The sequence below is a fragment of the Typopeltis vanoorti genome, chromosome 10 (genome assembly GCF_054136105.1).
Source record: "Typopeltis vanoorti isolate ZY-2024b chromosome 10, IOZ_Tvanoo_1.0, whole genome shotgun sequence".
NCBI classification, from domain to species: domain Eukaryota; kingdom Metazoa; phylum Arthropoda; class Arachnida; order Uropygi; family Thelyphonidae; genus Typopeltis; species Typopeltis vanoorti.
In genome coordinates, this window is record NC_143558.1 from 75,316,673 (window position 1) to 75,335,125 (window position 18,453).

General features: G+C 35.7%; 1 protein-coding gene across 3 annotated transcripts in view; it reads left to right on the top strand.

The window, feature by feature from the left end:
• Cog2 (conserved oligomeric Golgi complex subunit 2) overlaps positions 1-18,453 on the top strand; it is a 437,003-nt gene that overhangs the window by 91,272 nt on the left and 327,278 nt on the right. For all 3 annotated transcript variants that reach the window (XM_090399142.1, XM_090399141.1, XM_090399143.1), the window contains exon 5: positions 5,986-6,086. In XM_090399142.1, coding sequence (XP_090255268.1) covers positions 5,986-6,086 — 101 coding nt within the window. The remainder of the gene's footprint in view (positions 1-5,985; positions 6,087-18,453) is intronic.

Consider the following 18,453-nt stretch of genomic DNA (forward strand, 5'->3'; position numbering starts at 1 on the left):
GTCTACAAATTATTGAAAAAAAGAAACAAATTAAAAAAAAAAAACTAAACCAATACTGTACTGACATCGGAGTTCGTGGTATCTCTCAGATACAATTTACTATGAAATCACTTTCGCATTCAACTCTATCATTCTCATCATTGCACTTGAGTAATTTTTTATTATTATTATTATTGTTCCGGGAAACTCCAAGGAGTCGACAGACTCATCGAGGGAGGCCCCTAACATCATGTCTGGAACAACTATTCAACATTCACACAGTATCTATCATATCTTGCCTTGAACTCATTCACGGTCGTAGCACCCACAACAGGCTCTGGAAGCTTATTCCACTCATTCACCACTCTCCAAGTAAAAAACCTAGCTCTAACACCCTTGTCAACCACGCTCTTGCCCAGCTTCCATGCATGGCCCCTAGTCCTCCCACCACCAGTCATATTTTCAAAAATATCTTCTGGATCAATCTTATAAAAACCCTTCAGTAATTTGAATGTCTCAATCATATCACCCCTCCTTCGCCTATCGTCCAATTTCTGTAACCCACAAATCCTCAACCTATTCTCATAAGGTTCATTCCACAGTCCTGCTATCATCTTGGTCACTCGTCTCCGGACCCTCTCCACTTCCTCCCCATCACGAAGAAACCCTGGTGCCCATAACTGGGCACAGAAGTCCAGATGGGGTCTTATCAAGGCTCGATACAGAGGAACAACTTGTTTGTCTCTGCATGTTAAAGTATTTTTCATAAGCCAAGTGATTTGGTGAGCTGTTTTAGTCACTTTTGCAATGTGCCCCCTAAACTTCAACTCCCTATCCACCAGCACTCCCAAATCCCTGGCCTCGTCAATCTCCTGGAGTACGGTTCCACCAATGCGATATACTGCTGCTGTTCTTTTCACCCCAAAGTGCATAACCTTACACTTTGCCACATTAAACAGACATCCATTTTTCCTAGCCCAGTCCGCCAAACTATCCAAATCATCCTGTAAAATTTTGACATCCTGTGCACTCACAATTGCTCTACCCAACTTTGCATCATCAGCAAACAAGTGAACACTTCCTCTCAAATCCTTTCCAATATCATTGATGAACAAATTGAAAAGCAGTGGTCCAAGAACAGAGCCCTGCGGCACTCCACTAGTTACAAGACGTCTTTTTGACTCCACTCCTGAATAAACCACTCTCTGGTATCTCTCCTTCAACCACCCTCCTATCCATCTTACCAACCCTATATCTATCCCCATCTGCTCCAGTTTACTGATTAGGGTTCCATGTGGTATCCTGTCAAAGGCCTTGGCAAGGTCCAGTAGTATCACTGTAAACCCATTACCCCTATCCAGTTCAGCCGTCACTGTGTTATAAAACGTGAGCAAGTTACTGAGGCATGATCTACCCTTCACAAAACCATGTTGTCCCCCATACAATATCCCATTTTCATCTATCCAATCCTGTATTCTTTTCTTGACTAATTTCTCTAAGACCTTGACAATGATTCCTGATACTAATCGGTCGGTAATTTACAACAGCAGTCTTGGAACCACCTTTATGCAGTGGAACTATTTTCCCCTCCTTCCACCCGCTCGGGACTAACCCGGACCCGAGACTCAAATTAAACAAAATGGTCAAGGGTACTGACAATTCTTTAGCTGCTTCTCGTACTACACGAGCTGGTATACCATCCAATCCCACAGATGTATTGACATTGAGGTTATGCAATCGTCTACTCACCTCCACTTCATTCACCACAATTCCCGTATAATCTACTGGTTTACTCGTTTCTGCAATGTCACCACCTGGATGATATACTCTTGCAAAGTGCTCACTCAGTAACTCAGCTATCTCAACTGATTCAGTTACCTCCCTACCATCGGCATTCTTTAAAATCATTCTGCCATGTACATTTTTCCTTTTACTTGCTACATATCTAAAAAACTGTTTAGGATTCTCTTTAGCCTGCATGGCCAATGTTCTTTCGTAATCCTTTTTTGCTTTTCTTACCACACTCGTCACCCTTCTGGCCTGCGCTTTATACCGTTCATGTGCCTGCCGGTCACCTTTCTCCTTAAATTCCCTCCATAGTTGTTTCTTTTTTTGCAGCTCAAGCTTAATGGTGTTATTCATCCATTTAACCCCAACTTGATTTATTATTCGGACTCTAGGTATACAGTCAGCCATTGCTTCATGCAAGCACTTCCTAACTACCTCCCATGCACTATCAACTTCTAGTCCTTGCAGTTGTACATGCCATGGCACCGAACCAATCAAACTCCTAAGCTTGTCATACTTTTCAGCCCGATAATTCCACGTGTACCCTGTCTTAATTGAAAATTCTACACCTCTAGCCACCTCCCAAGTCAAGACCCTATGATCACTCTCACCGATTGGTGGCAATGTGGTCATATTTGTTACAGCCAAATCCTCAGATGTAATTACTAGGTCAAGCACTCTCTGACCCCTAGTATTTTCCATTACATGCTATCGCAGATAGTTATCCCTTAATAACCGCATAAAATCCAATTCCTTCCTCCCATGTGTCCTCTCCTCACTCCAATCAATGCGACCATAGTTGTAATCTCCCATAATAATCACCCTCCTTCCACTCATTTCTTCTATTTGCTTGTGCATACTGTCACCACCATCTTTTCCATCACCTGGTCTATAGCAGCACCGAATTGTATATTTAGTTCTGCTAGCCACAATCTCACACCAAACGGCCTCAAATGTGCTCTTTTCTCTATCCTGCAATTCAACTTCTGTTCTCCTTGGCTGAAGCTCATCAGCTATCATCAACAATACTCCTCCCCCCATTTTATTCTCCCTGCCATTCCTGAACACACTATACCCATCACATTCAATCCCACTAGCTATATCATCTACAGTCAGCCATGATTCACTAATACCAATAACCTGTGGTCTGGAAGTGCCAACCATGGCCAAAAACTCTTCCTTCTTGCTCCTAATACTCCTAGTATTAGTGTACATGAATTTAAGACCCCCATTAGCCCCAACCCTACCTTGATGCCTTATATTAACTATCCCACTCTGGTTTGTTGTCCTTATTTGCTCTAGCATATTATATTCATTCTTACATTCAACTGCCTCCCTAAGGACTGTATATCTACTCCCTCCCCTTAACAAATCTAGTTTCCCTGAATTTGCACATCCACTACATTCAGCAACACTCTCTCAAGTCTTCTTACACCATAACCATTCAAATGCAGGCCATCCATCTTATATAGATCCTTTCGCCCATCAAACGCACTCCACACGTCCACAAATTCCACACTACTTGTCATACATAACCCACACATAAAGTCATTCGCAATTATGGCCCTCCTTTTAAACATTTCACTGTCATACCGTGGCAAAAGACTAATCATTCTAACTCTCACACTCTTTTCTTTTGCTACCTCAAACAATTCATTCAGGTCTTTTATCATTTCCATTTTATCTCCTTTCAAATCATTTGTACCTGCCACAACAATCATTTCTTTCACCCTTTCCTTTTGCTCTCTAATAGACTCAGTTACATCCTTTATGGTCGCACCAGGTTGGTACGATTTTGTCAAATTCTCTACTAACACACCTCGTACTAACGAGTCTCCATACAGCACTCTATCCTTCATTTTGTTCATGTTCACATTCATACGCCTCTTTTTCCTGTCATACCTTTTATTACTGGTTGGTTCATTCAGTCGACTTTTGTTCATGCACTCTATCTGCTGTTTTGCCCTTTTTCTCGCACCATTCAACACCACCGATCTCACTCAATGCATCTATCTCATCTTTTTTATTCTCTGAGAAACCATTAATACTATCATTCACACTTTCTACATTCACACTCTCATAATTCTCATGTACAACCTTGCCGTTTCTTGTCATATCGCTATTTTCTTCATTCTGAAGTTTGACAAAATTATCACACTCACGATCCGAAATACACTTCAATTCCTCATTCTCCCTACATTTTCTACACACATTCAATCCTTTATTATCATCTATCCACACTCCGACCGCACTTCGCAAAGCATACATTGCACAGCTAGTACACTGACTCATTTCTTTTATACTACCGTTCTTTGATAAAGATGGCGAACCATCATTACTGGCCGCCATTTTCTTTCGTACAGGTGCCATAATTATTGCAACGTGTTTTATCAAATAATAAGTTATAACACACCAAAAACACACAAATAGATGCACTAAAATACGCAAGGCAAACAAAACCACGCAATATTAAGTAATTTTATCAACGATAACTGAAAATAATACTTATCTTATCAGGAGCTTGCACGAACACTACACACTACGATATAAACTCGAACCCAATATTTGCTGAATCTCTTCAACATCTGATCGATTATCCTATCAATATATTTTTCCAGCCATTTTCAACGGTAAATGGGGGGGGAACTAAACCAATACTATACTGACATCAGAGTTCGCGCTATCTTTTTGGTACTACTACCAAACTGACTTCAATTTTTTAATGAATAACGCTTTCAGTGAATTTTTTCTGCGATTTTTCCTGGAATAAATTTTCCCCTGAGATGATTTTTCCCTGCAATCAATTTTCTCGCAATGAATTGTCCGTGAACCTAATTGAGGTCGGTGGAGATGGAGAGTTGTGGAGTAGGTGCCCCTCCCTCGAGTCTTCGGACTCCCTGGAGGTGTTATGTAATAATAATAATATTATTAACAATAACTTAATGAAATTTGGGCCACATTTCTTTATTAATTCTGGGTAGTACTATCCAGGCCAGCTACTTTCCCAGTTTTCAGATATTCAATAGCCTGCATAAGTTGTAGACATATGAAAGCTTGTGGATGAGGGAGATAAGTGATGTAGTGCATTTCTCTTGGATTTCAACCTTGCCTTCATTGGTCTTGTAGTGCTTTTGTCATGTGGATAAGTTGTTAGGGAGACAATCTATTTTGCAGTGTCATTAACATTGCTGAAGTACTTTTTTTTGAAGCTTTTGTGTTGGAATCATCTCCTTATTAAAATTCTTTGTGCTGGAATGTGTGAAGGTAGTGTTATTCAAGACCTTGATCCATTTCTTTTCAGACCTGCTTGTCAAGAGAGTGCAACAATTCAGAAGCTTTGGAGTCATTGAAATTGCCCTGTAATTTTTGAAATTTTTCACATTCATCATTCCATTCAGAGAGATATTGTTTTTGAAAACCTCTTGGAAATTGTCCTCTTGACATGCTCCCGAACAACTCTAATGAACCTCTTACATTTGCTACCAGTGGGTTTTAATTCACTTCCAATTGGAATCAGCTTGCTTACCGAAGGATCTCCAGTTGACTTTATGAAAATTTCATCTAGGTTTGGCAGCAGACTTGGTAATAGGAATACAAATTTCAGTTATGTAGAAATAAGACAATGTTAGCTATTTGGGATGCTATCAAGTATTTTCTGTTGATATTGGAGTTATCTGTGATCATCATCAAAGATGGGAAAGCAAAGATTAGGATTGTACCCTCTTTCAATTGAGATGAACAGAAGCGTCTGCTGTTTTTAGCATCAAAAACTAAATACAGATTCTGATGTTCTATCCATTTAATCAGCAGTTCTTTATTATCCTTTCTTTTAGGCTTGCACGGTGATCCGAATGCATTTTTGGAAATTATGGAGACAACTACCGTGTTTGAATAAAAACTTTAGTTTACTATTACTAAAATTTTTTGCAGATCTGAAAAATCAAGAAATGATTAAAAACAAGTTAGTATTCGTGTTTAATTAAACTACAGTAATGTGTTCAGTAAAGATGCATTATACTAAAGTGAGTTCTTTATTATGGTTATCAACCAGCAGTCCTATTTTTTGTCATGTTTCACTGCTAAAGTTTAACTTCTCTACTTTTGTAGAAATGTATGTTAACAGCACACACACTACTACTACTAATAATAACAGTATATTATTATTTTTATTATGTGTTATATGCATAAATAATTGTTTAAACACTTTTCTGCTTACAGGTTCGATTACAAAGGATCTTATACATTATTTGCAGTTTAGAAAAAATTGAAAATTTGCTATCCACTGCAGATCTGAAAAATCAAGAAATGATTAAAAACAAGTTAGTATTCGTGTTTAATTAAACTACAGTAATGTGTTCAGTAAAGATGCATTATACTAAAGTGAATAAAAGTAGTGTTATGATACTTAAAAAAAAAATTGTCAGTTGGATACAAATTTGTTCTGCTATGATCTGTTTTTTTTATCCCACAAAATATATGGATTAACTTAGTGCAGTTCAAATACTGTACACAGAAAATTAACAGGTTTCATACTGCTCTTGTGGGCAACTTATACATTACTTACCACTAGCCAAAGTGCAGTTTTTTCCCATTCATTTGCACCAAGTACCAACCTATTCAAATCGTCTTCTAACAGTTAGCATTAAAGCTTTCTGGTATTGCTCTTTCCTCAGTGCATCATTAATACAATGGAGAACTTTGCATTAGAATTTTTCATGGCATAAAATTTTCACCCAAGTATTAAGGGTATCCTTAGCATGAATTCAAAATTAAACAAGGCACAAAACAAAGCAACAGATGCTCAAACCTAGACTGTATGGTCTCTCCAAAATCCTTAAAGCAGAGGTTGATGTTACATTATGAAGTGTCTTTCACTGCATAAGTTCACTTTGTTACATAGTCACAAATCATCTCTAATTTTCTAACATCCTAATTCCACATCCTTCATCAAAAGTGATCCTCATTTTAATGGAAAAAAAAAAATTTGGGATTTTTGTCTTAGCCCAAATGGCTTCTTAATTAGTGATGATACTGTGTATGTCATAAATATTAGACAAAAAGAGTTATTCTAATGAGACTTTCTGTCAGGTATTATTTGTCTCTGATTTTCTCATTCACATGGACCACTTAACTTTTCGGAGTAAAATTTTATCAGCAAGGGTAGTTCTCTTTCTACTCTCTCAAATTATTTTATAATGGTTTGAACAGCTGCTGCTCTGTATTATCCATCCTAGATCCTTGGTGTGATACAGATATGTGGATAATATCTTTCCATTATGGAAAAGGTTCCCTCTCTGAACTTCCAAAAAGAACAATAGTGTTCATCTTCACGTGTGATTTATTCTCAGAATTGAAAAGGATCGATGCATTTCCTTTCTACTTAAGCTTCCAGCCAGATGGGAACTTTCAGTTTCTTGAAAAAGAAAACCCAAACTGGACTTTATATCATGCTCATTCACACTGTCATCCTTAAATTAAACTTTCTAAGAAATTATATTCATCTAAAAGCAGTTGACTTCATATCAAGTGCTTCAGTATCCCATAATGTTAAGCACTCATCCTTTCAGACATGTATAATACTATGCATTATGGGAGGTGGTCATGTCTCATCAGTAGAAGCCAAACTCAGAAGAGATATCAAGATTGAATTAATGCAGTAGTAGTATTTCCCATATACAAGTATTAAAAAGGTGTCACTTTATTATTAAAATTCTCTGGATTAGAGGTAGATATAGAAAGATCTCCCCCCCGGTTACAAATTAAATTTAACTTGCCAAGAAATTATATTGTTTATCCAGGTGTAAGCAAACAAAGTTTATGCATGAAATATCTTTCCTTGGTTATAAATTAAATTAAACTTGCCAAGAAATTATATTCTTTATCCAGGTGTAAGCAAACAAAGTTTATGCATGAAATATCTTTCCTTGGTTACAAATTAAATTAAACTTGCCAAGAAATTATATTCTTTATCCAGGTGTAAGCAAACAAAGTTTATGCATGAAATATCTTCCCTTGGTTACAAATTAAATTAAACTAAACTTGCCAAGAAATTATATTCTTTATCCAGGTGTAAGCAAACAAAGTTTATGATTGAAATATCTTCATGACTAGGCTACTTGTATATAGAGGCTGACTTCACATCCATTGCCTTGGTATCCCATATGGGAAGGGTCATGTCTCATTAGTAGGAGCCAAACTCAGAAGAGATATCGAGACTGAATAAATGTAGAAGTCATTTTCCATATTTCCCTAGGCTATTAGATTCCAAGAGCTTGAACAGTGCAAAGCATGCATCCTTTTGGATTGTGTGTGTGTGTGTGCACGCGTGGGAGAGATGCTATGCATTATGGGAATTTTGATACAGAGAATTTTAATGAGATGCACCTTTTTACTTGTATGTGGAGGAAAATATCACTTGTGTATTAATTCAACATTGGTATCTCTTCTGCATCTGGCTTCTACTCAATAAAGGTTGAAGCTAGTCTTGGTAGCGATCCATTCCATAGCATTATAACACATCCAAAAGGATGTGTGCTTTATGTTATGGGATGCAGTGTGGGAGGCAATTGATGTGAAGTATCAGCCTCTGTATACAAGTAACTTAGTCACGAAGAAACTTCACATGCAAACTTTGTTTGCATACACCTGGATAAAGGATTAAACTGGAATGTAATTTCTTGCCAAGTTTAATTTAATTTGTAACCAAGTGAAACTGTCCACTACCATCATTTTTTTCAAAAATCATGCACCATTAAATATCTCATTTAAGCTCATTTGCTGTGCTCTACTGAGGCATTACTAATACAGGGAATATATTTTATCAAAACCATCACCTTGTCTAATGTTCTTCACTGAGGCTTTTATAATCAAAGTTGGTAACAATTATGGAGTCTCCCCATCACCAGTCTCCTAGGTTGTTGAGATTATTGCCAATTCATTGGTTGGATAATGTCTGATTATTAAAGTTTTTTTGCCCAATCAATAAGCTTTCCTCCTTTTTAAGCATTGCAAAAAACAACTTTGCCCTCTGGCCTAACCTAGTGTTTATTAAATTCCCTACACCTATTAATCATACATTGGCCAAACTGGCAGATCTGTGACTGTTTGTCATGATGACCATCTGGACTATTAGATTCCAAGAGCTTGAACAATCTGGAACAGACAAGCTTGAATAAATGCCCATGTGTATGATGCGAGAAACAAACAGTTCCTCCTGTGATAAACAGAATTCAAACCCATTGTTTCCAACCAAAGCGCTCATCTATACCATTTGAGCTGAATAATACTTGTGCAAAAACTTTATCCCTTTAAAAATCTTAACATAAGTCTTATGTTGTATTAATTTTTAAAATTTAAATTTTTACGTTCAAATTAGTCAACATAAACACTCATCTCCTGTCAAACCTTGAACTATATCAGCATTATATAAATTAAACATTAGCAGTCCAAAAAACAAGACGTCCACAAAGGGATTCAAACCCAAACAGGCTTTGGGTTTGAATCCCACTTAGGATGTGGATGTTTGGAATGTCTTCAGGGAGAAGATGAATTTCATCACCCAGCATTTATATCTATAAAGATATATCTATATATATATATATATATATTTCCCCCCCCCCCCTATAATTGGACCAATACGAATATCAGCAGAACAATTCAAAACAATGATAATAGTTATTTTCTGGCTGATTGGTTTAATGAAATTTGATATTTAGGATCACTATAAAAATTGGACCATTGTGTATAGTACATGGTCAAAAAACAGATCTGTGGTCAACTGTTATGTTAATGAATGCTTTTGCTATACAAGAATTCTATAAAACAGGTGACCAAACTTGCTTTACATAAGAGCCACATACGATAAACTTCGGATGTTTGACAGCTGCAAGACATGAACAAGTATTGCACACACGTTTTCATTGTTACATACACATTTTGTTACAAACATTTCATATAAATATTAAGAAATAAACGTATATAATATTTATTCATGTATGTAGTTTTAAAATTGTTAATTTGCATTAGCTTCAAGAATCACAAAGTCCACACAAGCCCACATATACTAAATGTTTTCAAATTCCTGACTGATAATTTTTTTACCTATACAGCGTATTTAATATGGTAATGAACTACAGAAACATCTAAGAAAAATATGCAAATTTGCATTCCATTAACATTAAATGAGACTCCAAAAATAAAAATAAAAGTGGTAAAAACAGATAATTTCAATATTTATTTGTCTTAATAAATATCTGGTCAAAACACGATGGAAAATATGTAAACCAATAAAATTAGAGATATTTTAATCAGGATACCACCTTACAAAATTATAGTGTTATCATAATATTTTTATGACACAAACATATTGCTAATAGAGGTCTTGTGAGTCGTTGAAAATCCAGCTGATATGTTGTCAAGGTCATACGAATTAGCTCCATCAGGTGTTGATTTGTAAGGATTACACATTGTTTCTCAAACTTCATTAGAGAGTAAAGTGATTCACAGTAATATTGTATTCAAAATTGAGATGAGTTGCACACTGGTTTTCTTCAGTTCAGGATATTTAATTTCTGGAACTTGCTTCCAGAACTCAGTTGTAGACTGGGATTTATGGATCATCTTTAGACCATCCTCCTATAATTCTGTTAGTTCCATTTCCAAATGATTCAGTAACCAGAGGTTCGAGTGGACAACCATCATTGATCACATCAACCGTTAATGGATTTACAAGAAAGGCAAAGGAGGTCTTCAGCTTCTGCAAGTCCTCAAACCTATCTAGGCGATTATCAAGCAGCTCTTGTAATTTATCTTTGTATTCTTCCAGTTTGTGGTCTTTTATTTCAATATCCGGGAATGTATTTACTCTCGTTATGAGATTGGGAAAGTATCTGAAGTTTCTTAACAATATGTCTCTTTGAAAAACTTATTTTATTCTGAAAGCTGAAAATTGTCTGAGTAAGATCAGAAACAATCTTATCCTTTCCCTGAGAGTTTGTAGATGATTCATTATATCAGTAAGGAACATTAGATCTTGCATCTATTCATTGTTTTCCAGTTGCGGAGAGAATCTTTTCTTTTCTTTTCTTCAAGAAAAGTAATAATAGGCTCCAACAGATCCACAAACCTACTTAAGACATTGCTGGGTGACGTGGCTATCAACCACCTCACCCAGGTGTGAGGTGATTGATAGCCACCTCACAGTATAATAGAAAGAGACATCAGTTGATTTATCTTCAAGCTCCATTCAGAGGGGGATCAAGCAAGTGTCACACCTGGGCAAATTTCTGACATGTATCCTCAAGGGGAGTCTACAGGATATTATGGTAGAATCACATCAATTCGAACTTCCTATCAATAATTTTCCTCCAAATCCATCTCTTATCTGTCAAGACTCCAAAATTATCATATCTTATATTTCTGTCTTCTAAGGCAATTTTTACTGTATCAATCTACCTATATCTTGTTCTTCCTCAGGGTCTTTTTCCTGCCAATCTAGCAGAGAATGCTTGTTTGCTAATATTTCCTCTCCCATTCTGTTTAAGTGATCATACCACCTGAAATTAGCTTGGCTAACACATTCCTGAATGCTCACAATGTCAAGTTCTTTCCTAATATCCTCATTTTTAATATGATATTGCCATTGATTCCATCTGTTCACACCCCTAATCTTTCTCAGGACTCATATCTGTGGTCTCTAGTCTTTGGTCAAGTGTTTTATTTCTAACCCAGCTCTCAGATCCGTAAAAATTAAAATTGGTTTAAATACTGTCTTGTATGCAGCTAATTTAGTGTTTTGACTAATTTCTGTCTTATTCCATATAAGTTTATTCAGTTGATTGACTTCCTATCATACCGGCTTTGTTGATTCTGTTGTCTATTTCCATGTTTATTTTACCATCTTCACTAAAAATTGTGCCTAAGTAGCTGAAATGTTTTACTTGTTCTATCGATTCTCCATTCCCGATGCAGTTGATATTTTCAATGTTTCTGCCTATTTTCATTGTAAAATAGACTTGGTAAAAGACTCGTACTGGATTTATTTAAAAGTATAACATCATCTGCATAAAGTAAAGAGCTGAGATTAACATCTCCAATTTTGATATCAGGTTTAATACTGCTTTCCTTCCTAATGTGATCCATATAGATAATGAATAACAGAGAGGATAATATATATCCTTGTCTGACACCATATTTAATATCAAACCATCTTTCTGTACTTCCTTCAGTTCTAACTGCTGACTTACAACTTAAAGACTAAGTATTGCTTGACAATGCCCCATTGACACCATATAACTAGCGTTTTGAATAGCTTTTATCTTGGCACTTTGTCATATGCCTTTTGCAGGTTTGCAAAACTTAAATACATATCTTTGTTATATTTCTGTGATATCCTGACAGTCTGTTTGTCCTGAATCCAGCTTTTTCTTCACCAAGCTTCCTTTTTCTACAATCCTTCTTGAACATTTCTCAAGTATTCTTTCATAAATCTTACCAGGAACACTCAGTAGGGAAATACCTCTGTAATTTGCACATTCTTTTATTCCTTTTTTTATATAGGTACAATGAGAGCTTTACTCCAGTTATTTTTCATATCACTTTTCATAAGAGCAATTAATTTTGCATTCTCCACCACTATTGCAAGTTCTTCATCTGTTGCAACACTGACGATTTTATCCAGTGGAATATCAGCATTTGTTAAGTCTCAATCAAGTGTCTTTTTAATATCAACACCATGAGTTGTTTCTATCACAATTACAACAAAGGAAACATAATGAATGAATACTTCCAGCTGAGGGCGTCTATAGATTTGTCAAGAGTTAAGCCGAATGCAAGGGAATTCTTTAAATCATTTTACATTTTTCCTGCAACATCAGCACTGCTCTGGGAGATATGCCTCTGTAGTGTGGTGTGAAGCTGGTGTTTGTGCTATTAATCACTAAAGTTTTGTGTTATTTGGATCTAACACTGTAACAACTTCAGCTGTATTTTTCTTAACAAATTTGCCATCAGAATATGGGAGTTTAGCAAGAGCAGTATTCCATGATATAGCAAAACTAGTTTGTCATTGTATCAGATTCCTTACTGAACATTGTCAACCAGTGTCTACTGGCGCTATTTATTGAGGATTTTAACACAGTTAAGTTATTTTCTCCTAATTTTGATTTAGGTGGATAATCAGACAAAAAGTTTTTGTTATTTGTTTCATAGTTGTGTTTTAGGTTACTGGCTTTATGATGATTGACAACACATTGCAAATAAGACACAAAAGTTTACCTAATTTAGCAGTGAATGCAAAATCTTCCTCTCACTTTTGATTAAAATTTCTGTTTTCATCTTCATACTTCTTACAATTTGATGGTATTGTAAATGAAAGCTGTTAATTTCTCTTTATTTTAAATGTCTTTATTTTTTTTTCTATACCTTATATACCATTAGTCTTAAAATATGTATCTTTATACTTTACTCTTCTATATCTTTATTCTTATTCTAATTAGCTGTGCACGCTTTCTCTCTCTGAATCTTTCTTGCTTATATTATTACGTACTATGTTTATCTACCCTTTGCACTACGAGTCTTATGCCTAAGATACTATAAAATTTGTTTAATTTAGACTGCGCCACTAATATCATTTAATTAGCATAAAACTCAATAATACAGCTGGCAGATTTCTCTCTCTCTAATACAAATTCCTTCAATAAAACTACACAAACATTTGTAGTCTGTTCTTTTACTCAACTTTTATGCTTCGGCTATTTCACTTAGTTTCCCGCTCACAAGTCTGATATTTTTAGGAACAGTGTAGTTGTAATATAAACAAACCAGCAGCACTCTTTTAACAAAAAATCAAAACACATTTTATTTACATTACTATGAAATATACATGAATTTAAACAATAGGGGAGATTGCTTTCTCTATCCATCTATAAAATCTTTAGCATAAATTAGAACCTTTTTACTTCAACATTAATTAATCTCTTTAATTCAAAAACCTATTAACTCTCTGCTTACAAATTCAACTTATTAAACTTCTAGTTTACTTGCAAAGAGGTTAGCTAACTTTCTGTTAAATTAATTTTACAAATTTTATATCAACTTCCAACATGACAATTAATTCTCTTAAAGACACTTCTTATTACTATTGAACAATCTCTTAAAAGTCAACCTACTATGAGAGGAATATACAAAAGGTTTGAACTTACAAAAGACTCTGCATCGAACGTTCAGTCAAAAGTCTTTCACTACAGTTTTATGGCATTTCTTTCATCTCAGATCTTGAGCTTCCTCAGGAATGTCTGGCTTCAGTAATAGCTCATCAGAAAAAATAGCGGGCTATAAACAGTGACCTGTGATACTCATACAGCTCTGGCAAAATGTTGTTCTCCCACGGCAAAAAGAAAAACTTCCGAGCGAAGCTGCTTCAGGTAATTTACATTGCCTGTTTTCCTCTGCTTTGGCTCGCTAAAAATGCCTGGACAACCGCCTTCTCAAGTAGCTTGAACTCCCATCTCTAAGAAACTAATTGCCACCAACTGTCTCTTTTGACTCTCGAATGGGATCACTCTCTCTTCTCGGCGACTGGAAGCTCTTCCAATAACTGAAACTCCCGCCAACTCTCTGCTTTGGGAATTTACATCGGCTTTTCTCCTCTGGCTTGGGATCTCCAAAATGCCTGGCGACTGGAAGCTCTCTGGCGACATCTGGAACCGGGCAGCCTACTCTAGTGACTTCTGAATCTGGGCAGTCCCATATGCTTGGCTCTGTCCCTTTTTATTATACCTTCTCTAAGACCTCGCACGAAGTTTGTAACCCCTGAAGAATTCGGCTTGATTCTTTCATCTTAAGTTCCAAATTCGGCCTGCTCTTTGTTCTCTTCTGTGCCTTCTTTTGATTGTAAGTTGCCGGCCATTGGAAAGTGCTTGTAACAACTTTCCGGCCATTTCCGATGGCTGGAAAGTTGTTACAAGCACTGCACATAATAAGAATCTTTACCTGCAGAGCTTGTAAGCCTTTCTCATACACACAAAGTTTATAAAAAACCTTTCTTATGCCGCCATGTAGATCTATTACATACAGCTCCGGCGGCAAAAACATTGCTTTTATTTTTAAAACTCTAACATATTCTTATTACAGGAGTATATACAGTTAATTTCCAAAGGGCTATTTACAAAAACATCTAGTACAAAATATACAGAGACAAACAAGGTTTAATTTTACGTCATTCTTATGGGACTTGACCTAAGTAAAAAATTGATGTAATGTGCTTTGGAATATTTAAGCTACAATCGAGTTTTTACAGTATCTTCCTTCACAAAATTTTCACAGGTACTTCTAAAACAATTAAATGCTAAGAAACAATAAGCTCCAACATGCGCAATGCAACCAAACTCTACAGCACCAAGTATCACACTAATACTGTTAATTTCACTGCTCGCAACACAGCCATACATGCCACAATCACGTGATCACAAGCTACACCCACAAACTGAGGCGGCCTTGGTTGGCTGAGTAGTTAGCATATCCACTCTCCAGCCAAAAAAAAAAAAAAACCTGCTGGTTTGCATCCCATCATGGATGTTTGTCATTGTCTGTGAAAATACTAGTGGTGGTGGTTGGTGGTAGATTTGTTGGTGTAGATGATGAAAGTAGTTGTAGTTGGCGAGTGGTAGAGAGACGGAGAGTTGTAGAGTAGGTGCCCTCCCTCGATGAGTCGTTGGATTCCCTGGAGGTGTCATGTAATAATAATAAAACTGACATTGCCAACACCAGCTTGTTATGATTACTGATTCTCCAGCACAACTCCTTTATAATCCTTACTGATCTGAAATTTTTTAATCTCTGACTCAAACTAGCATTCAATTACCATTTAGATTCTTAATTATATTTACTCACCTTTAAACTTACATTTTAATCCAGTGGACTCTCAATTTATACCTTGCAAATAATTATAAATTATAACTTGAATTTTTTTTATTTACAGCTTATTTCCATAAGCCACACATTATATGTCAAAAGAGCTACATGTGACTCATGAACAACAATTTGGCCACTCCTATGAAATATGCACTGTATTGTGATTTTCCACTATCATTTTCGTTTTCTTTCACTCCATTAAACCATCTCTGTTATGCACCTAAATTTCTCTCTTATATAGTACGCCCACACTTTATAGAGCTTGACTTGGTGCCAAGAATGGTCATTCATGCTGAAGGGGAGAAAGAAATGAAGGACGTACGAATTGGTCGGCAACACACGAAATCACGTGCTATTTTATAGATAAAATTTTTCAAATGTTATAAAAGCAAAATAGTTACCACTTTAAAAACTACAGTGATCATAAACGAGAAGTTAATTTTCCGACGTGTAATAATAACTCATCCCAGAAGACGGATTGATTACTTTATTATCGAAATGGATTCTCCTTTTTTGTGACATGTGCAGAAGTGTCAAAGGGTCTTGAATCTGTGGGCATACTATACTACTGTTTTGTGTTTATGCTTTGCCTTAAAGAAAAAAAAGATTTTAATTAGTGCTTTACATGGTTTGCTTTCTAATTATGTATGAATTTTAAGTAAACCACTCTTTCTTCTTGGCATATTCATTTGAACAAGAGTTGTCTGCAGATGTCTTAAACCAAGAGAAAACATCTGTAGACATCAAAGTGATCTCCAGGCATAAAATTATTTTAATATCACTCCATTAGGTAGTGAATACTTTGTCAGAATTGTTGTGTGAGACCTAAAATGGCCTGTAAAATTTCCTTGTTTGATCTCTAGAACAAGGTTTCTGAATTACATAATAATAAATTAGCCTATTCATCTGATATGGGTTTAGTTTTTTTATTTTTATATTTTTTTAGTATATAGCATTTGCTGTAAGATCCATGGATTAAACTACTGTTTAACCAAATAAAATTTATTAAACATAATAAATTATTACATTTACTGTTTCATCCTCTGTGTTCAGGTAATCTTCAAGAATACACAGATGCATAAGCTTATTGCATAATTTATTAGTGAACTATAACAATTCTTTTTACTAACTATAGGACATACAGCACCTACCTCCTGGTACTATATGTCCAGGGAGGTGTACAAATTTATTTTCAATAAATTTAATTTTTTGCAAATCATTTTACACTGAAGAAGTTGACTGTTGATTCTCTCTCCATTATTTTAGAGAAGCTGAAGTGAGAGCATTGAATCAATAGTTCGATGACATCTGTTTTTTTCCAATGGACTGAATATGGACTTTTTTTCATGCTGTTAGTAGATGTTGGCTGAATATAAGAATATAGTGATGATATAGGACGGGTGTTCAACCCGTCGATCGCAGAGCGATTTTTGGTCGATCTCTTGTGTATTCCTCCTTACTTACAAATTTAATTAAAACTGAAAACATAACATTTTATTTATCATTATTTTGTATTATTTTTAATTCACTTTAAGTGTATTGCTATTGTTTATTTATTTTTCATTAAAATTGTCAAATCAGTAATTTTCTTATAAGTCCGGGTAAATGAATTAATTTGGATTAGTGGAAGTCAAACAGTGAGCTGAGTGAATACGATTATAAGTAATGTGTAAAAACTCGATTGTAGCTTAAATAAAACTATATTAAATATTCCAAAGCACATTACATCGATTTTTTACTTAGGTTAAGTCCCATGTGAATATTGTAAAAAAAATAAACTTTGTTTGTCTCGGTATAGTTTGTATTAGATGTTTTTGTAAATAACTCTTTTGAAGCTAACTGTATATACTGCTTTAATAAGAATATGTTAGAGTGTTAAAAACAAAGGCAATGTTTTTGTCACCGAAGCTGTACATGGCAGCATTAGAAAGATTGTTATTGAAACTTGTATGTATGAGAAAGGCTTGCAGGCTCTAAGTGTAAACATCTCCGAAGTCAGTCAGAAGAGTTCAAACAACTTTTCGATGGCCGGCAACTTACAATCAAAAGAAAGCGGAGGAGAACAAAACGCGTGCCGAACTTGAAACTTAAGATTAAAGACTTGTACCGATTCTTTGGGAGTTGCCAAACTTCATGCGAGGTCTCAGAGGAGGCCTAATAAAAAGGGACTGAAGCAAGCAGAAAGGGTCCCGGTTCCAGAATTGCTGTCAGAGAGGAGGCTGCCCGGTCCAGAGTAGCCGTCAGAGAGACTGCCCGGATCCACGTTGCTTGAGAGAGGAGTTTCCCACTTCCAGAAAGGAGCTTCTTGGTTCGAGACATCGCTAGACAGAGACTACTTCTAGGCCGCAGACAAGGTTTCAAATTGCTGAAAGGAAGAGTTCCAATTGCCAAAGAAATGTTTCTAGGCCAGGTTAATATTAGACATTCACCAGTGTGTTGCGTTTTCATTTCAATTTGATGAATCAAACGATTTCACTGATATTGCTCGGTTAATAGTATTTATTCGCATTGTATTTCAAGATTATTCAAGTAAAGAACTTTTGAAAATTATACCATTATTGGGAAAGACTAGGGGAGAAGACATTTTTTCGGCATTTGATGAATTTGTGAAACAACTCAAACTTCCGCTTCTTAAACTTGTGTATATTACTACTGATGGTGCTCCTGCAATGATAGGTAATAAATCAGGCTTCATTTCATTATGCAAAAACGATGACAAATATCCAGATTTTTTAACGTACCACTGCATTATTCACCAACAATTACTGTGTAGAT